General features: G+C 33.8%; 1 protein-coding gene across 5 annotated transcripts in view; it reads left to right on the top strand.

Annotated features, from left to right (window-relative positions):
- ANTXR2 (ANTXR cell adhesion molecule 2) overlaps positions 1–26,709 on the top strand; it is a 154,285-nt gene that overhangs the window by 22,382 nt on the left and 105,194 nt on the right. For all 5 annotated transcript variants that reach the window (XR_002522049.2, XM_021938473.2, XM_021938471.2 and 2 more), the window contains exons 8-10: positions 14,942–15,002; positions 17,415–17,513; positions 19,289–19,358. Coding sequence is in view for 4 of the 5 variants with exons in the window: in XM_021938473.2 (XP_021794165.1) it covers positions 14,942–15,002; positions 17,415–17,513; positions 19,289–19,358 (230 nt within the window). In the remaining variant the exon portion in view is untranslated. The remainder of the gene's footprint in view (positions 1–14,941; positions 15,003–17,414; positions 17,514–19,288; positions 19,359–26,709) is intronic.

Below are 26,709 nucleotides of genomic sequence, written 5' to 3'. Positions count from 1 at the left end.
ATGGAAGATTAATTTGGAGCATGGGATTTATATAATGGCCATGCAGGTTTAGGAAGAGTACTCTTATAATAATGTACAAGATGATTTGGAAGATGATGATGTCTTATAAGTCTTTTGCCGTTATCCTTGTGAGACACAGTGAAAGGAAGCCCAACATAGTGGAGACAAAATGAAGTTGGGAATAGGAAAACCTGGGTGTGAATTCCAACTGTGTCTCGCCAAGTAATCTGGGGTATGTCCTGTAATGTAATTTCTCTGAGTTTTAAAACCCTCAGTCAAATGGAAATAGTGATTTCCATTTCATTGTTTTGTTTTTTAAATTAAATGAGGTAACAATTGAGAATGACCTAAGTCAGAAGGGCTTGGCATTAAAACATTTGGTAGGAAGCTAGGCATGGCAGGAAACTAACCCGGGGCTAGTGATGGGGCTCCTGATCCTTCTTTAGGGCAGTCCACTGAGAGAGCTGACCCCCAGTCTACTTGAACAAAGTCTTAGGTACAAAAGGACATGGCACTGACATGTAAGACGATCAAATTTAGCATGTGAGTCATGACAGCAAGGATTTTTAGATAGTGTAGCACACAAAGTCAAGCATGTGGATGTGCTCTGGTACTAAATCCTCAAGCCGTAGGATCAGGACCTAGGCAACAACTTGGAAACAAAATTCAGTATTCCCACGACAAAAGCTATGTAGAATTTCTGGACCCCACATTCAGAGGAGAGACACAATTCCTGTGGTGGGACTTATAGTACTAATTAGAAATTCAGAGAAGAAACTCAGTAGTCTTGAAAGAAACAATGGATCATCATAGTTCCTTAGGGATTATTCTTGGCACTGGGATCCTGTCTTTCGCAATGAAACTAGGTCAAGGATCATGAGGGAAGCACCTAATAACCTCTTTATTCTGGCAAGAATCATGTCAGGAACAGGGTGGGGCTAAACCTCCAGGTATAAAATCTTTGACTGTTGTTGAGCTGGGCTCCGAGGGTCATGTCAAATATTAGCTGTCAAATGTTAGTTGTTACTATTAGTATGGGCAGTGAAACTGGAAGTAAAACGTTAAATCTGGGAAGCGTTAAAATATTAGTAGGACTTGAGAGCTCCCTTGCTATAGGGTTTGAGAGAGAGAGAGGAGTCAAAAGTAACTTGGGCATTCTGTCCCTGACTAAGATGAATGACTAAGAATAGTTAGAGGGAAAACTTTTTACAGAGGGGCAATCAGGATATTGTACAAAATGGAAGAAGGCATAGGGCAGAGGGAGAAGTTGATTTGAGCTTGAAAACAAAAGCCCAGTGGGGGATATCCTTTAGGGAGTTAGAGGCCAGGTGGAATAGAAAGGTTAGAAAACCTTAGGACTGAGTCATTTTGCTTCCTCTTTTTCCTTCTCCCCTCCCATTGTCCACAGACACAAGCACATATATATTCTATTTTCCATTTTTCACTGCAGATTATCTTTAAAAACTTAGAATATTAAATTATTTTTGTGTTCTTGGAAAGGTGATTGTATGGCTTATATTTGAAAATGAAATTTTATTTGAGCTAGTAAAGGTCAGACTGAGACGTGAGTACCCTGTGGGTTCTAGTTCAATGTTTCATAATGCAGAATGTGGAAGAAAACATTAAAAGTAAAAGAAAACCACAGATTGGTGAATAATATGGAAAGAATAAAAATCAAAATTTTCTGTGCCTTTCCTCCCCTTTTGTAAAAACAGGACCGTGGGATGTTTGACTATTTGGAATTATTCCCACATTTTTTTTTTTTTCTGTAAGAATACCTCAGAAAGTATTAAGCAGAAAGAGATAAACCAGTTGTGAAGCATGTTTTATAAATAACCCTGGTCCAGAAGAATTGAGAACACTACATCTTGGGTGATGGTAGTTAATGCCAGAGTTTCTAAGTTTTTAATGGGAAAGTATACAAGCATAAATAGGAAGGGAACGATCATCGACACATTTAGGACATTTAAATAAAACTCAATTAGATAGTTTCTAAAGGGAAAAGTGAAAGTTCAAAAAGTAGCTTCATTCATAGTGCTGGAGATATAAGCTTCATTTCACTTTCAGAGTGAAATTTTTTTCTCAGTAATTTCTGTTGTTGTTTGTTCTTAGAAAAATATCTAAAAAGAAAAGTGTCTAACACTATATTTTAATGGAATGAGAAGACATTGCAAACACATTTTCTCTTAAGGCAAATCATTTTCATAGAAGAGAGTACCTAATAAACATGCTGATAATACCTTAGCTTAAGTGATTTTAGCACACCCTGCTATGAATGTTGACCACTTAGTTGTGAAAACTTCTATTTGTAAAATCATGGTTTGATGAAAAACTCAAAGTCTGAGCAACTATAAAGATACATTCATAGGAAAAACAAAACTGGTAGGCCTTACTCAAAACTGGAAAACAATTTTCAGGACTCCTGTTAAAAAGGACTGGCTATAATGTAAGAATAACTGTATATCAGATTATTCTAGGCTTCTCCTTGTCTAAGGATCATTAGTGCTGAAGGTAGATGAGGTGTTTCATTATAATAACTTTCACATTAATTGTAGGAAGGTTGAAACTGTATTGCCCCAACTCCTGTTTTTTTCTTTTTTTTGTTTTTTGTTTTTTTTCACCTAATGCTTAATATAGTGTTGGGTAAGTAGTCATTGCTTAATTCATAGCTTAATTCATATTTCTGAATTATAAGTAAATACAATCTATGCAAGTTTAAAAAAATATTCTTATATTTTTATAATATAGTTATGGTACATTGGAGCATTAAAAATTAACCTCTGATTCCATATGCATTAGATAAGTAAATAAAATGAATGAATAAAAATCTATGCAAGTTCTTAAAAATATTTTTATATTTTTCTAATATAGCTATGGTATATTTGAACATTAGATAACTAACCTCTGATTTCATATAAATTTGATTTCATCCTCATATTTGTGTTTCACTGTATTGAGACACTTTTGATTTCCCATGACAAGAACTCAGTTAATACTAGTTTAAGGAAAAGAAAAAAAGAATGTTACTGGCCTTTAACTAGGTGGTCCAGAGAGGGAAATTACCTCAGGTACAGCTGGATCCAGGGAATCAATCATGTTGTTAGGGTCTTCTCTCTTAGTAAGTTTTGCCTATGTTTCTGTTTGCCTCATTCCTTGTTTAGATGAATGGTGGTGAACTGTAATTGCAAAAGGAGGCTTACCTGGTCCTCAGCAAGTACATTGGAAAGTGAGGGGTGTTGTCTCTGCATCAGCATATAGGGTCCCAGATAAGACCTCTAATAGATTCAGTTGAGTCATGAGCTCATTCCTGTACCAGTTCTGTTGGAGGCAAGGGAGAGAGGAAGAAGAAGGTACTATGATTCACAGCTTCACTAGGACCACATGGAGTGGAAAACAGTTTCCCAAATAGAAAGGGGAACTATTCATAGAAGTGTAGGGGTGCAAAAGTGTCCAGGGTGGGAACAAAAAAATCAGTAGCGATGACAGCTCACTATATTCAAATACATTTAAAATATTTTGACATGTTTTCTAAGAAGACACCTCATTCCTTCTAAATCCCACTTGAAAATAAACATAGAAAGTTTCTTTTAAATTATTCATTTTATTAACTGATCTTATTTTGGCCTCTACTGTCCAAAGCTGTATTTGTATTTGCATGAAAATGTTCCCTGATCATATTATTCTTTCCTTTTTTAAAAAAATGTGGTTGGGATTGTAGTTTAAGAAAATCAAATCCACTTTGAATAAATAAGTACAGCTTTGTGATAGTTTGTGAGAAAACTAAACTAAACTGATGACATTTGGCTACACAGATAAAATTAAATTCCAAATGTTAATTTCTTAACATTAACCTGTTGGACTATAAAAGGAGATGTCCTATAGAGGCTTACCTGCTCTTAGAAGCAGATTCAGTTGAGTGGAGGGAAATTGAAAAAGTGGAGAAATGGTTAATATTTGTGACCAAATGTACCATTTGGTGTACATTATAATGAGGGAAAATGTATAATTTCTCAATTATACTTCATTTTCCCCAAATATAATAATTCTCAGTTTATTCAGAAGCGTTTGTTGGGTATTGGGCTGTGTTCAAGACACTTTTCTGTGTTTTGTGTTACCAAAATGGATATGGCCCCCAGACTCTTCAGAGCTTACAATTTTTAGGATGTGTGTTTGGAAAATTAATAGAAGAATTAATAAAACATTTTTTTTCTATTGTTGTTGCATAGGGGAACGTTTCATTTGCCATCCTGGATTTCTGAAAAATCAAATGGAATAAATATAGACTTAGACTGCTTGGCAGATATACTTCTTGTCTTAGTAAAACAAGAAAGTGGACAAATAGGGCTAATATAAAATAATGTTTGCATCAGAGTGAAAATTATGCCACGAACCAATTTCTTTAAATTCTGAAATACTCCATTTATTGTTATTTTATCTCATAAACTCAAGGCATTTTTTATAGGAAACTTATTTATGTTCCTAAGCTATAGCATTAATGGATTATTTTGAGTTTGTGGTGACCAAAGACAACAGCAACAACAACAAAACCAAAAAGTAGAGGCAGATAAACTTGTTTCCAATCACAACCTATCCATTTTTGGCACTCTTTTCCATATTGTAATGAAAGAACAAGACTGCTAATATGAGTTATTTTAATATTAGAATTGTGAGATGTGGAAGAAAGTAAATTTTTAAAAAAGATTTATCATGTGGGAGTATGTTCATTGACAGTGTAATCAGAACTATCCATCTGTTTTGTTTGGAGCTCAGAAGAGTAAAAGACGATGATTATGATTTACCTTCTTCCACAGATCTCTTAGGGTAAAAGTTTGCTTAGAAATTTGTCATGTGTGCTTTTATTACTTGCTTACTTGCAAGGCAGAAGAGAATCCATATTTAGAAACTGGTCAGTGTGGTGTGTGCTGTATTGAACAACTGATATTTTGAAGCTCTAAGCATTTTTAAGGAATGAACTCAACCAAAACATGTGATTATAAAATAGCAATTGTTCTTAGTTGAAGCATTACGTCTTAGAGAAAAATATATTTGCCTGGGATGTTTGAAAGCCATAGAAAAAAATAAAAATCACACATCTGAATATTAAAAGATAAAAAGGAAACAAGACAAAAGGATGAGAAACACCTTTCCAGTTGTTTTTGCTACTTATGTTATGCAGTTGGATGTCTAATAACAAAAGTTTCATTTTGTTGGTACTTTAAAACTAATACTTTTCATGTATTTTTCCCTGATTTAAACTTGAAATCTTTTTTTTTTTTTTTTTAAATCTTTTGTATTGGGGATGAATCCTGTAGTATTTAAAGCTGCTCAATGAGTCAGAAAAATAAAATCTTGCTTTTTTAGACTTTATTACCCTTAGCAATATTTTCTGACATGCTGTGGGTCATGGAAATTGGCAGTTTCTATCTGTTAAGGCCACACCTAGAACACTTGTAAATTATCTGTGAAGATCGGTTGCCAATGATGTTACAGATCCAAAATCAGTGTCAAAAAAATCATTGCTGAGATGAATATTTAGAAGTTTTAATAGATTTGTAAAAATTTTGGAGAAGTTTAGGTAGCATATGTGAATGTATATATAAAGAAATAATCTATTTTGGGGAGGAAAAAGCCTTACTATTTAGAGTTGATCTTAAAAAAAGTTATTACAGAGGAAATTAGTTAATGGGATTTAATACCCTTTTTCTCATTTCATATATTCTACCTAAAATAAGACTTAAAAAAAAAGATAACACATATCTTAAGTTTTTTTCTTATCATGTTGTTTGTGTTTTCATTATTTTTGCATCTGGTCCGATATGCCTTATAGGTACTATTAATTGCCAAAATTTGAATTTATCCAAATAATATTTTTTCATTTTGCATAACTGAAAATGTGATTTGATTAATTCAAATAGCTTCTCAGTAAGCTCTGTATCTTTTTACATGCATAATTCTTAGTGTTATATGCTCTGTTTTTTATCTTATAGTATAATGGCCATGCTTCTTATTAAAAAGTTTTGCATTTACTTTTTAATTAAATAGAATAAACATTCATTGAGCAGCTGCTATTCATAAGATATTGTGCTATGTACTTTTTATATTAGATTGAATTTTCAATATGTAGTATTACTCATTTTAAAAGTTTTTATTTCATTCTTCTGGAATGGGCTGCATTCTATTTTCCAGATATAGGATCCTTCCTGTTGCCACTTAGGAATTAGAAAAAAACATATGGATTTTAAAATATGTCTAGGCTTATGTTAATTGTCGGAAGTGTTTTTGTTTTGGTCAAGCTGGACGGTTGATCTTCAAGTCCTAAGGTCTAGCTCCTAGATTTTTCTCTCAAATTCAACATAAACTTCAAAGACAACATAGGTCCTAAATAATATTTTGATTTTATCTCCCCATCTTAATTTATTGCATGATAAATTATTATCTTGGATCGACACCAATAACAACTCTCCACAAATCCCGTATTATTTTAAATACCAGAAGAAAAGGTCATAGCTATATCCATTGTATATGTTTTTCAGGCCATGGTGTTGCTTTTATTATTTCTTATATGTCCTACGTTTGTTATTATAGCATGTGTCTATTATGTAAACATATTCAGGAACTTACAAGATCTCAATCAAAGTATGATTCCACATGAATCCTCTAAGAAAGAAGTAATTAAGTCAAGGTTCTCACAAAACTCATGCCTTCTGATGATTTCTGGTTAATTTTGCTATGGATGTTTCCTTGATAATACCAGCAGTTTGTCTTTACCATCAGTTATTATTCAGTAGTTATAAAAACTTGATGGTAACCATGTAGACAAGCAAGATAAGAAACTTCTTTGTAACCAGTTGGATTCTTGGCGTATTTGTCCCTCTGACTCAGCATTGGTTCTCATCCCCCAGCAAACCTTGCCAATTCTAATTCTAGAGTGAATTTCTGCTTCTTGTCACGTAGAAAGGAGATTTGGCCTACGGTGAAACCATGCAACCTGACCATATTACACTAGATATAGACTTGATGCAAATTAATTTGGGACATTCCTAGAGTGTCTAGGCTTAAACACTGTTCTGATGCTTCATTCAAGTTGGGCTTCAGAGAAGAGACAACAGTGGAATCTACTTTCATCTGCTGCTAAACATCTATAATCTCAAGGAGGCCAGCAGGCAGGGCAGTCATAGCTGACTCTTAAGGCTGGATCTGGACTTGCTGCTAACTGAAAACGAACCCAGAGGGATACATAAGCAACTTTATCTTATCCTACACTTCTCCCTTGCCAAATAGAAAAATGCCATGAAATTAGTTAGCAGTGTTCACTGAACTATTGAGAGTATTTTGCTTATCTGAATTGTAAAAATAATGCTTCAAAATTTTATATGATCAGTTTGAAGCAACAGAAAATGTCATTATAATTTATAAGGGGTTAATGTTATTCTTCCATCAGCAGTTTTATCCCAAAAACTCTGCAAAGGGAAAATACTTGGGTTTTGAGTTTCTCATGTTAATACATGACAGACTTTTTACCATACATTTTAAAGGAGGCATTCAAGACACATACATCTTAAATAGGAGAGAAGGTTTCAATGAGAAAGGATAGTGACTATTATTGCAGAGATCAAATATTTAAAACTATCTTTAGGCATTTAATTCATGGGCACAATAGGTTGGAATGCAGACTTTTTATACCAAATATCAGAATTTAGAACTCAATATGTTTTTTAAAATTTTGTATTTGTATAAATTTTTGGGGTACAAGTATAATTTTGTTACATGGATATTTTGCTTCAGGATGAAGTCAGAGCTTTTAGTATGGAATAAGATACATTGTACCCACTAAGTAATTTTTCACCCTTCACTCCCCTCTCTCCCCCATGCTTGTTAACTCTTTTCTATTGTATATTTTCAGCAGACTAAAAGCACAAGTCTTACAAATAGTATTGTGTATACCAATAGCTATTTTGCCTAGACAGATTCCTCCTGGAAGTTCATACCTTTATCTTCTGCCTAACCTGTGCCCTATGAGAACAACCATAGGTTAAAAAGGTTTCAGATACCCCCTGATTCACAAGTATGAGAGGGAAAGAAACTAAGAAAGGAACAACAGAGAAATTGGTCTTACAGGTAGACCTGTTTTTCCAATATTGGGATCCCGTTTTAGAAGATTTTCCCTCATGCTGCTCATATTTCTCACTTTAAAATTGTTAGACTGCCTGAATTTCCATGCACAGTTATTTTTCATAGCTTAACAAACATCATTTTGAGTTTACAATATTAATTCACATATTCACATTCAATATAAAGTATGAATGAGTTCATGAGATAAGAATAGGTACATTGAAATGGAGTATTTTGGGAGATAAAGCAAACCTATATAGAGAGCATATTTAGAAAAGAAGTTACTGTGTGTGTCTAACAACCTAGGTGAGATAGTGAGGGGGAAAGGACCAAAGGCTAACATTCCATATGAAAAATTTACCCAATGTCTGCTCCATGTCCAGAAAAAGTGTAGAGAAGGAAAGAAAAACACCCCCTAACTTCGGCCTCACATTTCTGAATGTCTTTTCTGTTCCCAATTCAGGTGAATTCTAAAATTTTAGAACTATAAAACCTAGATGTCATTCACATAGTTAGTGAAGAAAATGTGTTCTAATATCAAATAACAAATTTAATTTTTATAAGCAGAGTTTTGCAGTTTTCTAAGTGCTTGTTGCCTTCCCAAACCAGAGTTAGGGCTTGTGGTAGCTTGTTATTCTAGTATGACTTCTATTGTCTTTTAGGTTCTGAATGAAGCTAAGAAGTAAAAACTACGTGTTTTTATCTGTGCAAAACAAATTTGAGGTAGAAAGCATTAATAGAGGTAGAAAGCATTAATAGAGTAAGACAAGAAAGAAACATAATAATAAGAGAGAGAGCCTTAAGTATTTGGCTATCCTATAAGTTACAAATTCATAGAATGATTAAACATTTTAATTTATCCAAAGTCAATGGCATTAGGAATTTAAAAACAAACATACTTTCTATTACAAAGATACATGCATGCTTATGTTTATTGCGGCACTATTCACAATAGCAAAGGCATGGAATCAACCCAATTGCCCATCAGTGATAGACTGGATTAAGAGAATATGGTACATATATACTGTGGAATACGCTGCAGCCATAAAAAGGAAAGAGATCATGTCCTTTGCAAGGACATGGATGGAGCTGGAAGCCATTATCCTCAGCAAACTAATACAGGTACATAAAACCAAACACTGCACCTTCTCACTTATAAGTGGGAGCAGAACAATGAGAACACATGGACACAGAATGGGGAACAAGACACACTGGGGCCTGTTGGGAGTGGGGTGGGGAGAGGGAGAGTATTAGGAAAAGTAGCTAATGCATGCTGGGCTTAATACCTAGGTGACAGATTGATGGGTGCAGCAAACCACCATGGCACATGTTGACCTATGTAACGTGTTGACCTGCACATGTACCCCAGAACTTAAAAACAAATTTAAAAAAATTTGAGAAAAAAGGAAAAAAAATCCCAACAAATAAAAGTGAAAGCTTAGTGATATACTTTTGAGGATAAGGAATAAGCCAGATTTTAGATTATTTTTGGTAGCATTACAGGAGTCCAGACAAAACAGGCAGATACATTTCACTAGTTTGTTAAGAGTTAGATTTTGTAATGGTTAGATTATCCATCACAAACCTGGAGGGTGGTGGAAAGCGCTGGCTAGAAGAATGGGGTTTGGACTCAATCAAACCTGGGGACAACATAGTTAAGAGCTAATTGTTCTAGGGCAGTTAAAAAAATCTTTCTAAGCCCCAGTTTCCTCATCTATAAAACATGGATAAAATATTTATTTATTAGACTTATGAGGATTAACTGAAAAAAATCATAAAAAGCACTTAGCATCGTTGCTGGAACATAAGTGTCCAACGAATGGTTACCTATTATGTTCAAAATTCTTTTGAATTTTAGACTACTGATATTTGTATTTAATTAAGAAAATTTGACTTTTTGTCATCTATGTTAGTGTTTGAGGACTTAAAACTAGGGATTAGGTAATAAGGTATTTTTTTTATTTGTAAATACTCCTTAATACTAATATTACTTTTTGGGTGAACAGATGCTTTGATAGTATACTTTTTCATGGTGATATCAAGTTCTTTGCCAATATGTGTGTGTATGTGTCTATGCACAGGCATATATCCCACAAAATATCAAATGATGAAATTTAGCATTTAGTGTGTGCATGACATAAACTACCCTAGTTTTATTAAGCACTTGGTTTATCTTTAAATTTGATCTATTGGTCTATGGTGCTGTTAGCTCTCTCTAACGTCAACTAAGGCTATATTTAGTAGAAACTATTTTCTTTTACCATTGAAACATAATAAAGACAGATGACAGCATATATTAGAGGAAAAGTCCTTACAATTTTCTCTGTTTGTACAAGTGATGGAGTTGCAAAGTATTAAAGATAATTTGTCATTTATTGTGGATGGGACACCTGATCCAATGTTCAGTCAGTCAGTAATATTATTTAATTTGGCAAAAATTAACTAGAGTGTTTAGAACATTTCCCCTCTTTGTCAGTTGTATAGAGATGACAGTTTTAATATAATAGACTCATTTTTGTTTATGCTATTTTTTTTGTTTCCTTTTAATTTTTATTTTAGATTCAGGAGGTACATGTGCAGGTTGTGCAGGTTTGTTACCTAGGTGTATTGCATGATACTGAGGTTTTGGGTACAGTTGATCCCATCACCCAGGTACTGAATATAGTACCCAATAGCTAGTTTTTCAGCCCTCATCTCCCTTCCTTCCTCCTCCATCTAGTTTTCCCCAATGTCTACTGTTCCCATCTTTATGTCCATGAGTACCTAATGTTTAGCTCCCACTTATAAGTGAGAACATGCAGTCTTTGGTTTTATTTTATTGCATTAATTCACTTAGGATAATGATCTCCAGCTGCGTTCATGTTGCCTCAAAGGACGTAATTTCATCCTTTTTTATGGCTGTGTTTTATTCCATGGTATCTCTGTGCCACATTTTCTTCATCCGGTCCACTGTTGAAGGGCACCTAGGTTGATTCCATGGCTTTGGTACCGTGAACAGTGCTGTGATGAACATGCGAGTGCTTTTTGGTGGAAGAATTTCTTTTCTTTTGGATATGCATCCTGTAATGGGATTGCTGGGTCAAATGACAGTTCTAAGTTCTTTGAGAACTCTCCAAACTGCTTTCCACAGTGGCTAAACTAATATTACCACTAGCAGTGTGCAAACATTCCCTTTTTTCCACAACCTCACCAGCATTTGTTGTTTTTTTGACTTTTTAATAGTAGCCAGTCTGATTGGTGTGAGAGTGTGGTTTTAATTTGCACTTCTCTAATGATTAGCAACGTTGTGCATTTTTTTGTATGTTTGTTGGCCACTTGTATGTCTTCTTTTGAGAAGTGTCTGTTCACCCATTTTCGTATCTTGAACATTTCAACTTGTATAATTACTTGGTGGGAATAGATTATTAACTTTTGTTTTTGTAAAACTGTTCAAAAAATTCATGGTGTAAACTATTTGCATTCAGACATCAAATTATTTTGATTTCTAGTTATTGCTGTCTTAATATTGGAACATGGTAAACTCTAGATGGAAAAAGACAAATTTAGAACAAATTTTACTTTCTAAAAAGGCATAAATTCTCTTCTTACTCTTCTCCCTCCTCTCTATTTTTCATTTGGAAATGGTTTTGGTGAAGTTTGTTTGAAATTATAGATTTCTGGATTTCCAGCATTCATAATTTATGGAAGAACTGGATGCTTTATCACATAAATTAACTTTATCCTGGCTCGTCTGTGTCCTAATATGATTGTTGGTTTTTTAATAAGACATTTTTAATATCCTCATTAATTTTTGTGTTCAATGTTTATTCCGTAAGCACTTATTGGTTGTACTGAAGGCACAAAACATCGTGTAAGGCCCTGAATGTGCTGTATAGTGTAATGCAATCTCATTACTTTCCTCAAAAAGTTTGTTTTCTAGTAGAAGAGGTGAGTTATGCACTCAAATAATATAATTTAAGGTCCAAAGAGATTTTTAAAAAATAAAACAAACTTTAGAGAGGAGCACATACCATGGAAATTCAATTAGATAACATTACATTGTGACACCAATGTTATACTTGTGCTCTGACTACTTGCTTTTCAATGAATGTGTTACCTGGGTCACTTTTCCATTCAATTATATTATTTTTAGAAAAACTTATTTGATTAAAAGAATTGATTATGAATATTAAATTAATGTAAATGTATTGTTATTAACAAATATATGCTATACTGTTTACTGCAGGATATATCTAACATTAGCTATCCTTAATCGCTGCTTAATTTAACTTGATTTCTTTAAACTCAGACTTTAATGGAACATAAATTGCTGAATCATCCTGAACCTCTTCTTTAAAATTAAAATACCTTATAGGGGATATACAGGGCCTAGCTCCAAAGATTCAGATCATCAATAGTCCTTGAGGGTGTTTGTTCTTCAGCAAATCTCCTTAGGAGAATTGCTCATTTGACCTTGCTTTTGGAACTCTCATTTATTTAGAAATGTTTTGATGGATTGGATCAAATTAAAAGACCAAGTCAACATATGCACAATTATCTTAAATATTGTGAAATCTGATTGACTTATGGTCAGTACTGGTAGAAGAGAGAAAACAAATATAATGTTACAAATTCACTGAAGTCATTCTGGATGCATATTTTTTGACATGATCTTTAGGAAATCCTTTTGTAATTTTTTGATTTACTTTATTCTAAGGAATTGTAGAAAAATGGTTTCTGTTGCCAATAGATGTAATCTTTAAATGTCTCATAATTTTCCTGGGTACTTGAAATATTTTTTCAGTAATGCTGATAAAGCTATGGCTAAATAACTAATAAAGAGATTGTAAACTGAAAGATGCAATTAGTCTCCTTAATAGATCTGTTTTAAGACAAATTCCTTCAGGACTGATAACAGACAAAATAGATTTGGGGGTTTTGTGTTTTCCTTTGACCTTTCATTTTGATGGTTCACTGTTGTCACTGTTATTTCAGATGGGCCAAAGCTATAACGATAATGCCCATTTTTGTTATTTGGAACATTTTCAGCTTCATATTCCTTTGCAGATCTTTTCTATTCTATTTCATTTGGAGTCTTATTATCTGAATTATGTCCAAATTTTTAAAGATGTTAGTGATTTGAGATACTACCCTTCCAAGAGGGCACATTAACCTTTAACAAGGATTCTTAATTCTTGAATCCATAAAAGTGAATGTTGGTTATTGTAGATAAAGTAGCAGACCAAGAGGAGGTATTTGGGTGCAGAAAGGTCTTTGAGTGCCTATGGAATCTCTTTGGTCATTTCTGGATTTAAAATAGGCCTCATCTGCAGTTTCTCAGATATAAAATTTTACAAGGTTTATTTTCTAATCACAAAATCCTTAATCACTATGTGAAAAGTTGAGTTTATTGGAAAGTCATCTTAAAAAGTACAAATGATTCCCTGTTTTCAGAGATGTATATTCAGCAACAACGTTCCATGATTTGACACAGTTGATTTTAGGGGCTGAGAACTTACAGTTTTGCTGTTATTAAAGAAAGCATGGAAAGCATGTCTATTTCCTGCTACAGTCCTTAACTTCCTATTCTAGTTATGAACAGGAGATGCTAGAAACTGCTGTACATCATCTGTCTTCAACCTCTGCCAAGAAAGGAATGTCAAGAAAGGCATTCTGGAGATCATCTGGAATTTGTCTGACTGACAATATCGTGCAAAGCAGGTCTAAAAATAAAGATAGGATTGTTGTCCATGAGGAGCAGCTTATTTCATCATTGTTTTTCAGCTGTAGCCTTGTCCCTTGTGTGGTGGTTTCTGTTTCTCAGAACAAGCTAAGAAGAGCAGTTCTGTTCCTGTGTTCTGGGAGTGCTTGAGTACAGAGTCTGTGTTTTTGAAAAGAATATTGGCTCATACAAGGAGTCTATGCTCTGCAATTGTAATTTTTTATGCATGTAAGAGGGAATAGCACCCACAAGAATTAAGCCTGAGAAATGGAATAGAAATGCCACTGTCCAATGAAGAGAAGTGCTTTTTACATTTTATCTTTATTTTTATTTATTTATTTGTTTGTTTGAAACGGAGGCTTGCTCTGTTGCCCAGGCTGGAGTGAAGTGGCATGACCTTGGCTCACTGCAACCTCTGCTTCCTGTGTAAAAGCAATTCTCCTGCCTCACCGCCCCCCGCCCCGAACAGCTGGGATTATAGGCGTGAGACAACATGCCTGGCTCATTTTTTGTGTTTTTAGTAGAGACGGGTTTCACTATGTTGGCCAGGCTGGTCTCGAACCCCTGACCTCAAGTGATCCCTCTGCCTCGGCCTCGCAAAGGGCTGAGATTGTAGGCATGAGCCACTGTGCCCAGTCAGAAGTGCTTTTTTATTGATATTATATTGAGCCACCACACCCAGTCAGCAGTGCTTTTTTATTGATACCGTATTGGTCTTCTTAACAGAAAATGTAACAGCATTACTAAACAGGGGGTCTGATTTGTTACCTTGTTTTTGCTTTATTGGGAAGGTCAACATAGATTTTGTGGCAGCAGGAAATTTTAGTTATCTATTCATACTCAAAGGTCATCAGACTTTGAGACAATGCTTACTTTTCCTGTGCTTATCTGAATTTACTTTAATCAAATAAGGATCCTACAGTACATAATCTTAAGATATACCCTGAAATACACTGCAGAAGTTTCCTAAGAACTTGGTAGCTATATACGCTATAGTTAATAGATTTTCTCTGCGATCTGTTGAAGTATGGAGAAGACCTCAAGGTTATTACTAATCTTATAATTTACTTAACATTGTAATTTAGATCTATAGCTTGGTAATCTTTTTTTTTTTTTTTTCTTTTTTAGATACTAGCTCAGTCATGTACTGAAATCCTAGAATTGCAGCCCTCAAGTGTCTGTGTGGGGGGTAAGTGTTTAGAATTTAAAAATACCATGTAAGAAATTGTATTTTTTTTCCTAGCTAAAATATATGATATGAAACTCATGTTGGAAAAAGAATAGCAAAATTAACTTTTTTGGCATCTTTTTTGTGTAAGAATTTTTAAATAATTCCTTGAAATATTTCTATTTTAAATTCAAATTTTTAAGATTGGAATGTTATTTTAAATAATGAGCATATTGTGTGACAGGCTTTTAGAATCTTCTGTATATTTAGTTCACGTTTGAGACCTTTCTTATGGCAAATAAAATAAAATATGAAATCGTTTCTTTTGTCTGATTATACAAACAGTCAGATATATGTAGACTTTGAGCTCCATGCTCTGATGACCTGGCCAAAGTACAGAATCTGCCAGCTCAGGGCACATAAGGAAGTGACTTATGGATGGATGGCAGGAAGGAAGCAGGTGGCTTCATCAGCTGGTGCTAAGCACATACTCAGGTTTTCACACCTCCCAGCCATCCTTGCCCAGACAGAGTGTGATTCTTTCTGGCCTATTTTATTTCTTTTTCAAGCCTGACCTACAGTTCATTTTAACCTGACTTTACTTTAAAAAGGAAAAATATTGGGTCTGGTGGGGGAGAAAATATGTTGTGTAATTTACCACAGAGCCTCCCAGCCTGTTGTGCATGATCTCACACTGCATCTTCTAGATTCCCTAATGAATGAATATGGAGATGTTTAAGGGAAGTAGTGCATCTGAACATCCCAGGGAAGGATTATCTTTCCTAAAAGTGAAGGTTAATACATTTCTAGACATAACAAAGAAAAATAAATGGAAAAATAACATTAAAGTAGTAACTATTGTGTATTAAACTCCTGTTTTGTGCTGAGTGTATACTGGGTTGTTTGCATTTATAATTTTACCTAATCCTTATAACAACACCATTTGAAAGTTTTATACATCCCTGGTTTACAGATGGGGAAGCTGAGGCAGAGACAGGTTCAGTACTTGCTCCTGGTAATTACCCTGTTTGACCCTTGCCTGTCTGACTTTAATGGCCATACTCTTACCGAATCACATTTTAAGTTTTATCTGAACTTTATTTTAACTTGCAAGTAAAATTCCTTTCATAACACAGTAAATGAAAAGTGGGTTGGCAGTAGTTTCTTGCATAGTTAATGACTATATTATACTTGTATTATGTTAGATATGAGAAGTTTTAGAGGATTGGTAATGTTAAATTAAAATGGAGAACAGGCCTGAAGAAGCCCCAAGCTGGCAAAAACACTTAGGCCTCATAAGTAGCCTTAACCTTACTTGATTTGCAAATATAATTGGAACTTAATTTGAACTGTTTATTGCAAATGCCTATATTAAGAAAAATAGAATTTAAGTGCAACCAATCAAAAACAACTAACAAATTTATATAACTAGGGACTTTCCACTGGGATAGACCAAATAAGGCAACTGTGTAACTGTAACCCATCAAATATTTTCTTTGGTTTACTTTCACGCTGGTTTTATAAAAGCCTCCCCCTTGTACTCCCTTGGTAGAGCGGTCAAACCACTTCTGATTTGGATCTGTCTAATTCAAGAATTGTCTGCTCAAATAAACTATTTAAAATTTTATTTGTGCTTCAATTTACCTTCTAAACAAGTGTTAATTGCTATTAAAATAGTTGATATACTATCTTGCAGCTTAGCAGTAAGCATTCATTGTCAAGATATTTGATCAGTTAACTTTCATTCCAGCCTATTCTCTCACTCTCCACTCTCTAACATTTTTTGGTGCTTGCTTCTATTATAAATAATGGTACAGTAAGTTACATCAACTTTTGCGACTGGCCATCAATTATTAGCAATCCAAAATACATGATCTTTTGATTATTTATAAGTTTGAAGTAGAAAATGAATAAGGATTAGTAAGGTGAAGAAGTGGTTAAAGAAGAACTCTGTATGGAACAGGCATAGATTAAAGAAAGTACTACATATGACTTTTCTAAGAACAAAGAACATACATAATTAATTAGTTTTATTTACATTCCCAAATCTTAATACCTGAGAGTACGGAAAAATAATGTTTTTTTTTTTTTTTTCCCTGGTATTTTCCTAAGGATGGAAATTGAAGAGGTTTGTATAGTATCTGTCTGGGAATGACTGTTAATGCTTTCATTCACAGTCACTACTGGGAATCACTTTGTTTAGAAAATAAAATAATGCATCCCCATGTGGCAGTGAATGGTATCTTCACTACATTTACCTAGTGGGTCTAAGAAAGCCAGCATAGTTGGAAATATAGAACTATGTCTTCTTTGCTATTAACATTCATGAAAATAATTATTCTATGCGCCTTAATGCTTTCATTTCAGCTTGTCTTTTTTTTTTTTTTTTGATAAAGCAGTGATTAAAATGTTTATTTTTCCTTTTACTTCTAGAGGAATTTCAGATTGTCTTAAGTGGAAGAGGATTCATGCTGGGCAGTCGGAATGGCAGTGTTCTCTGCACCTACACTGTAAATGAAACATATACAAAGAGTAGGTCCCCAGTAATCTCAGTGTTGTCTTAATCTCTGCAAAGCACATCAGCATCAAATGTTTTCTTTTTTTCTCCAACTAAAGCTGTGACATATTTTTTAATCAAAGAAGAAAGAAATGAAGTCTGAATGATAATACAGATAGTAGTGATAATTACTTAATAGTTATTTAATAATGGCAATGTTTGTTTATAACTTAATAAATGCTGGACCCTGTCCTAACTACCCTCATTGAAGAGATGATGGTTTGTGGCTAAAAGAATGAAATTACTTGTATGTGGTGACACAGCTAATAATGGACAGAGCTGATATTTGAACTCACTTTTCCTGACTGTACTCTGTACCTACTGCGTCAACCACATGATTTAATTGCTTCTTTCCTCAGGCTTCTTTCTTGTCACACTTGCCTTAAAATCTAATTATCTTTGGCTTCTCTCCTACTTCTTCCTTTTTTTTCTTTTTTTTTTTTTTTGGTCACTTGTATTCTTTATCTGATTTCCCAATAATTTGTTAGTTTATTGAAGATAGTCTTTTTTTGCCTTACAGATTTTTGCATCTCAGATTCTCACCCAGCATAGTGTTGGTTGATAATTTTCATATTTATTGAATTGAGTTTTAATTTTCCCTGTCCTTGACTTTTAAAAAAGCCAAGAGTAAGTTTTTATTTTCATTCTGAAAAAACCCTCCCTCTTAAATAGATCTTAGTTTTATGAGCATCTTGGGTATCTATATAAACGTTTTTTCTTATTAATTATTATATTGTCCTTCAAAATTTATATTGTAAGGCAGACTTTATAACTCTGTAAATTCTGGTAGAGTTATTTTTTTACATTCATCTGCCATTTTGCTGTTTATCTGAGTGTAAACACTCCAATTAACACAGCTTTGGCCATACACACAGTACCTATTCAATATGTGTTTATTGAATTAAAATGGTGAGGATCTCAGCATAGTAAATATTATAATTAATTCCTTTCTTTTCTATTAAGATCACAATTTTAGTAAGGCAAAAATTTACAAACTCTCTTCATAGTAGGTTCCACAATTGAGTAGGACAAATAATTTTATTTTTATTCAGTTGTCATTTGTATCTAAGCATTAGCTTGGCCTAGCTCCTTTTGATTACATATTTGAGATCATTATAAAATAAACGTATTTCATGTTTAGCTACATAAGATTAAGTTTGTTAAAGTAAATCCTCAAATAAATGAAATTGGTATTTTCCTCTTTTAGATTCTAGAAGGATCAATTTGACTAAGTAACTTTTCTTCATGTTTCTAGTCTAAATCATTTTTCTTGTATTTTATTAAAGTTACAAGGGCGATTTAAGTATACAACTTCATAAAATGCATTTATTTACTGTAGACACAAATGTTTTATTAAACTTGTGAAATAAGTTCATTTTCCTTTGGACATCTAACTTTCATCTTCCTTCATCTTTTCCAAAGTGTGCCTTTAAAATAATACAGAGCATTTATTTAAAAAAATCTGAGATATTTAAAAAATTTAAGATAAAATATATTTTATAGTATCTAGAACTTAGTCTAAGTCAAAATAATCCTAACTTATGATTTACCAGAACTATATGTCAACGGAGCATGTAATCTTTCTTTCCATTTTTCATTCCCTTTTACTTCTCTTTCTTTAGTTGTTTTATGTTAATATATCTAGTATTCCACATTTGAACTCTGATTGAAGCATGCTGTTCATATTATTAATGAAACTGTGTGAGATGCATAAAACCCTTTTTTAATTCAGTGACATTTTATTTTCTAGGTGTAAAACCAGTAAGTGTACAGTTGAACTCTATGCTTTGTCCTGCACCTATCCTGAATAAAGCTGGAGAGTAAGTACTTAATTTTAAAACCATTTTATAACATTTTTAGTAAAAAATTATTTAGAAATGGTGACATATACACTGGTCACTTTATTCTATCTTTTTTTCGATATACAGAGCATTAAAAACTAAGCCTTGGGCAAGCCACTTAGTACTAGCCAAGCAAGTTAGCACTTCAGCTATACTCTTAGTAGGTTGAAAATGCTAAAATGTGTTTTATCTAGTTTCTTCAATACTGATTAAAAAGGCTCTATGAATATTTATCTGGATGGGTTTGAGAACTCTTATTAGAACCTATAAATAATCAGAGCCATAAACGTTATTTTAAACACACACACATACACACACACAGAGTTCAAAAGTGAGATTTTCAATAATTACTATAGTATTTAATAAATATTGCTATTAAAGAGCATCAAGAACATGGCTAAAAAAAGGCACACCTTGCACTAGGAAATGCTTGTACATTTGTATTAACTTGTGCTTTGTGTTCCATTTCTGTTAAGGTCTATTTTCTCATCTTCTTTTGTGTGGCCAAAAAACCACGATATCTGCTAAAAAGAAAAATATATTTAGTTTGGATGAAGGAGTCTTATTTGAACTGTTTATACACAAATAATTCTACTGGTAATTTAGTGTCCCCATTTGTGATGTTTTTTCAGTTCTATGATGAAACAAATGATTACAAATAGTTCAAATATTCTCTAGCCCAACAGTAGAGCATGTTTAAGATAGCTAATAGCATACAGTCTTCTACGATCTCTTTATATAGATCTGATACTGAAAGCAGGGAAAAATTACATATACAAGGCCACAATCCAAAATCTGGATTAGTATTTAGAGACTGAAGATTATATTTTCCTCTATGGAAACTAAGAAAATCATTCTAGCATTTTTAAGCTGACTTGAACATTTATCTTTTGTGGATGCTTAAGTATTCAAGATATCTATCGTACATCACTTTTGGTCATGCAAGTAAGTTGGAACAGTATCAGCTTTCTATTTTAAATAGATTCAAAGAAGCTGCACAAGATAGCTTACAAAACTAAGACTATTATTCATTTTCTGTATCATGTAATAATTTAGTCATAGGTAAATTAAATTGACATTGGAATTTGAGGCAAGTCAGTTTCTTGTGGAGTCATCTTAACCCCAAGCACACCATAGGACTCGATGGCTTTCTGAGTAATCGTGTCTGTATTAGCCATGATGCATCTATTGACTTAAAGTTTAGTCTTATTTTATTGAATCTGTAATTCCAGGTTGGTCCTCCTGATTACTCCCCCAATCTATCTCCCAAACTGTATTTTCCATTTTAGCCATTGGCAGCTTCATCATTTTTGTTGTTCAGGTAAAAATCTTTTGAGTCATTATTGATTTCTTTCTCTATCTTAGACCCAGTCTATCAACAAATCTTCTCAGCTCTAATTTCAAAATTTATCCAAAATCCAATCTCTGCTTTCTACCTCTACTGCTACCATTCTAGATAAAGTAACTGTCATCTCTTGCTTAGATTATTAGTCTCTCAACTGGTCTTTCTGTTTCCGTCCTTCACAAGAGTGATCTTGTTAAAACAGATCAGTTTATGTCATCTCTTCACTTAAGATTCTTGGTGATGAGTTCTTTACCCCACTCGAAGTAAAAGTCTAATTAGTGTAATACTATACCAGGTTCTACAGGGTCTTGTCTCTCACTCCCTCTCAGACTTCATCTTCTATTTGCTGTTTCTACTCAGTTATGGTCACACTGGCCTCTTTGCTGTTCTTGACCACATCTGTGCACTCCTGCTCCTGCACTTTTGTACTTCTTGTTGCCTCTGCTTGGATTGCTCTTTCCCTGATCTAGAACTGTATATGTGAACTTAGTCTAAGTAAAACAAAAAAATCCTAACTTATGATTTACCAACACTGTATGTCAATGGAGCACATAAACTCTTTCTTTGAGTCTAGTTTAAATGTCACCTTCTCAGTAAACCCTTTTCTGATCACTCTATTTAATCATGCAATCTTTCTCTTTTGAGTCTATAACCTGTATACCTTTTTCATGTTTTATTTTTTCTCCAAAGCCAGTTGTTTGTCTGTTATTATGTTTCTACTTCCTGCTAGAACATGTTTTATCTTGTTTCTTGTTGTATTACTAGCACTTAACACAATGTCTGATTCATAGTAGATTTACTAAATGTTTGGTGGATAAAAGGATGAATGAATTTTTCTCAAATATTCTTGTTTACCAGTTAACATAAAAATCTGAAAGAGGTAATTTGATTGCTGGGATCAGGTACCTGTACCAGGATGGAGGAAAATGGTCAGAATTTTATTTTGGGGGCCATACTATTTAAAGCAGCAAACAAACAAACAAACAAACAAACAAACAAAAAAAACCCACTATTTTAAATAATAGTGACTAGTTAACGAAAGTAACTTACTTTCTTCTCTGAAGTAGTTATAAAATGCATTATGCCTTTTTTATCCCAGGCACTGATTTTGTTTTCTCTAGAATTTGCCTTTGGGCACAGTCTTCTTTTGAAGAGAATACCATCGAGGCTAGTGATATACTTTAATTATTTGTAGATAGGTTAAATACCCAGGAGATACATTTTAAAATCACACATAGCATAATAAATATCAGACATGAAAAATCATCATTCATTTAGATTTTGACATTAATATTTCACCTACAAGCAAACTGAGAATGTTCTGGGACAGAGATGTGTCTAAAAGAATTACTTTTGCCTTTCTTTCCTGGACCAGGTACATGATACTACTGAAGCAAAGCTTTAGATTTTATTTGTTAATGTACTGGGGTATTTGGGGACATCATTATTTATTTTACTTAGTATGTTGCAAGTAATTTGGGCCTTTCCTATGCCTTGAATTTTCTTCAGACACTTTTGTAGGTGATGAACTCTCTTATGAGATTGGATCGAAATCAACGCAATTGAAACAGTTTAGCCTTGTAAGGTGACTGATGCTTAATATGTTTGCCTAATTAGCTTTTGGCTAAGGATTCAGACCCATTAAGTAGCTAGTTAGTCTATGTTTCAAATAAACACATCTGGCCCAACAATGAATGAAGGTTTTTCCTGTGTGAGGGTGACAGATGTGGTGATAGTTCCCCTCATTCTCTCACTTAAATAATTAACAACATGCTGGTGAAGTAACCCTAGACAGAGAGCCTCAAAGCCAGATGCACAGTCTCAGAGCTGCATCCATGGGCATGTGCCTCATCTCATTAGCCTGCTCTATCTGTTCTTTTCTTATCTTTATGTTATTTCATGAATTGCACTTTGCTTGAGGATTATTCTTGTAAAAACTTAAGGCTTGTGGATTTTGGTTTAAAAGAGCGTGTGGGAGATCGAGGACTAAGACTGTAGCCGACTAGCTAGGACACAGGTCGTCATTTGGAATTTAATGTTATGGAGTAAAGGAAAGTTAAAGTTATCTGAGCAAATCCTATCCAGGTATATCATTTTGAGCATTGTTCAGATGGATCTTTCAATAACTTTTTTTGATAGACCTGTCTGATAAATACAGAGATCTGTATTTATTAAATTTCTTTATTTGATATAGATATTTAGGCTAAGATGAACAAACTCTTAGTATTTAAACAGAAAGAATGGTCATAGTAGTGAGGTTGTTGTTTTCTATTTCTTTTGTTGAACATAGTTTACTTTTAAAATGGTTTATGATTAAACAAACTGTTTTACCAAGAAAAATCTGCAGATTATTTAGGAATTTATTTCTAAAAGTGGTTCCTTTGTGCCAAATTGTCTTCCTTAAATTTGAATAGGATGCATTCTCTGACATTCTTTGGATGTTCCCTAATCCAGGGCACTAGCCTCACAGTTTAATGTGCAAGTATTACAAGTATTTGCAACATGGGTTTATTCTCTGACCCTTGTTCTGTGAGACATCAACAATAGCACAGCTGTTCTGCAATACTTGAGATCTCAAACCTGTAATTTGGCAAGAAGAACAGAACAAATTGGGTAAATATACATAAACACATTGTGAAGAAAGAAAAACAGAACAGAATGAACCGGAGTCTTATCCTACAGTTTGTTTGATGGAGATGATTTAAGGAGGCATATGGTATAGTTAAATGTGCTTTCAAAAACATTGGCCAGAATCTTCTGGCAAATATGAAATAAATATCTAAATCAGATGAAACTGATAGTATTAGTTCTCTTAAAAGGCAGTGTGGGAAGACAGTTGACAGAGTGTTTTGAGTAAGAAGTGGTGGGACATCACTGTATGTGGAAAATTTCAAGGAAAACTGAAGGATCATTGAGATGAACAGTGTAGCAGAGTTGAGGTTAGAGCCTGGCTTCGTAATAGAATCTTTTTATTTTCTTCAACTTTCTTTTTCTGTGTTAAGCCCAATCTATTTTTTCCTGGAATAAAATTGATTAATTCTATTTCTCTTTCTTGGTTAGATAAATTCTGCCTTTACTGTAGTTTCTGTTCTTTCCAAAAGCATACTTACATCTGTAAGTGTGTGTGTGTCTATACAATCCCTAATTCTCTTATGTTAGTAGCAGGTGATACAACCACACATTATTCCTTTTGCTTCTTGTAAGGAATGAGATTTTATTTTTTTGAAAAATCATGGATAGTAAGACATTAGTTATGTCTTTATTTGAATATAAACACTAGAATCATGATGATATGGGTTAAAGCAAAAGGCTTTCTCTGTTTCTGTACCCCACACTTCCTTGGTGGAACATTTCTCTTTTCCTTCACATGGTGCAGTTTTCAGATTATATCTATCAATGTGATAAGTTCACCTAATCGCATTGCCTCTTCATCCTAAGTATTATATACAGTTCTGGAAATGTCTTTTAACACATGAACACATGGAGGGGTGGCTAATAAGATGTCACCACATATGGAAATGTTAAATGGATACAATTTAAAATATTGAAAAAAATACTATTCAGATGTGATGCATTAACTCTCAAGACATTGGAAGATCTGTCACATAACAGACAGATTTGACTTACTCTTTATCGGTACAGGAGGAAAAAGGGTGGGAGTTAAGGAGAAGCAAATTTCAGATGAAAATAAGGAAGAACTTTCTAAAATTTAGAATTATTTGGTAGATGTTTGGATCATGAAAAGTATTTAAAGATGGACACCTATATGAGGATGTAGAGGATATTCCTGAAATAGGTACTTAAATCTTCTTACATATCTGCTTCTAAATTTTATATTATCAAAGCTTTTCATTATTACTAAATGTATTAGTCCATTCTTACACTGCTATAAAGAACTGCTGAGACTCAATAATGTATAAAGGAAAGAAGTTTAATTGACTCACAGTTTTACATGACTAGGGAAGCCTCAGGAAACTTAGTTATGGCAGAAGGCTAAGGGGAAGCAAGGACCTTTTTCAAATGGTGGCAGGAGAGAGAAGTGCAAGCACAGGAAAAACTGCCACTTTAAAACCATCAGATGTGGTGAGACTTGCTCACCATCATGAGAACAGGATAGGGGGAACCACCTCCATAACCCAGTCACCACCTATCAGGTTCCTCCACATGGGAATTACAATTCAAGAATGAGATTTGGGTCGGGACACACAACCAAACCATATCACTAAGGCACTTAAAATTTTTGGATAAAATGCGCTAAATTTGATTGATTTAGGCACTAAATTGACTGGATGATTTTTTAAGTGTCTTTTAAGAATGTTATTAAAAAAACACACAACAAATAGTAAGTGCTTATTTTTAGTGCAATACTCAGAACAATTATAATACAGCTTTCCTGTGATGTCCAGTAAATCTCTGAATATAGCTCTTTTTCCTTCTGAAATCTAGAAATCTTGCTAACTGCAATTTTTGTTTTACCTATATACACATATTGAGATATACTAAAATAAGTCATTTAATTCAAAAATCTTTTAGCCACTTTTAAAAAAGTATCCTTAGTCAAAACATTAATTTACATATAAACTCATTACTAGAAGGGGTGCCTTTAAACTATTGCTGAATATGGAATCTTATCTTCCAACTTAAAATCTTTATCATACATAAAACTATCGTTTAAAAAGCACTGCAGAGCATTAAATAGTAGCACTTGATTTCAAAATATCTTAAGTCACCATAATTGTAATAACTTTTTGAGTAGTTGCCAGTTTAATTTTCAGTATGTGCAAATTGGAGGTAAATCATTTATTACTTCCAGCAAATGTCTTTCACAATTTTATTTAATTTTTTCATCCTTTTTAATGGATCATAAAATGACAATCTTTTATTGGATATGCATAAAGTCAGAAGCAAATGAATACTTTGCAAATAGGTTACTGTGAATTGAAATGTCAATCATAATTCATGGAGTATAACATTTCTCAGATCAGAGTAGCTTTGACATATGGCACTGAGCCATTCTCCTGTTTTGGAACAGTCATGCGTCTTTAGACATTAAATACAAGTATGTGACTATTAGGACTCAGTGAGTTTTATTTACTTAATTATATATCATAGTACTATTTAATAATTTCTCATGTGGAATGACTTTAGTACATTTGAATTTAATTTTATTACAATTAATTGTCAGTTGACATGAAAGTGTACTTCAGTCAATCTTTTTGTTACATTAAGTTGTTAAGCTTTCTTCTACCCTACTTTGAAAAAACATATTTTAATGATGGGGCAAAGCATGGATTAAGATATTTGTAAGAAATATTAAACAATGTAGAAACAATTTATAGAAAATTAAGTTGAAAGAGTTGCCATTTCCCAGCATTGTCTTCCCTTACTTCCCTGTATTATCTGCACCAGGTACCACTCTTGTCTCAGAAGGTTTTCCCTTGTCTTTTGTGACTTCATATTCTCACCCTAGCTGTTTCTCCTCTTTCTCCTCAGATATCTCTTTAGACTACTTTTCTTTTTACAGTCTCTTAACTGTCAGTGTTTTTTTTTTTTTTTTTTTTTGAGATGGAGTCTCACTGTCACCCAGGCTGGAGTGCAGTGGCATGACCTGACTCACTGCACTTTGGGCCTCCCTGGCTCAGGTGATCCTCCTACCTCAGCCTCCCGAGTAGCTGGGGCCACAGGCATGTACCACCATGCCCTGCTAATTTTCTGTACTTTTTGTATAGACAGGGTTTCACCATGTTTCCCAGGCTGGTCTCAAACTCCTGGGCTCAAGCCAGCCACCCACCTTGGCCTCCCAAAGTGTTGGGATTACAGGTGTGAGTCACAATGCCCAGTGTCCCCTCAGTTTTTATTGTGGTTGAGGATACTTGACTTATAAACTCACCCTTTCTATGTCTCCCTTTTTCTTCCTGATGAGCTCCAAATTTTCTGGCAAGATCTTTTTATTAGCTTTAAGTCTGCTGTCCAAATGTCTACTAT

The sequence above is a fragment of the Papio anubis genome, chromosome 3 (genome assembly GCF_008728515.1).
Source record: "Papio anubis isolate 15944 chromosome 3, Panubis1.0, whole genome shotgun sequence".
Classification (NCBI taxonomy): Eukaryota; Metazoa; Chordata; class Mammalia; order Primates; family Cercopithecidae; genus Papio; species Papio anubis.
This window is presented reverse-complemented; position numbering and strand designations above follow the sequence as displayed.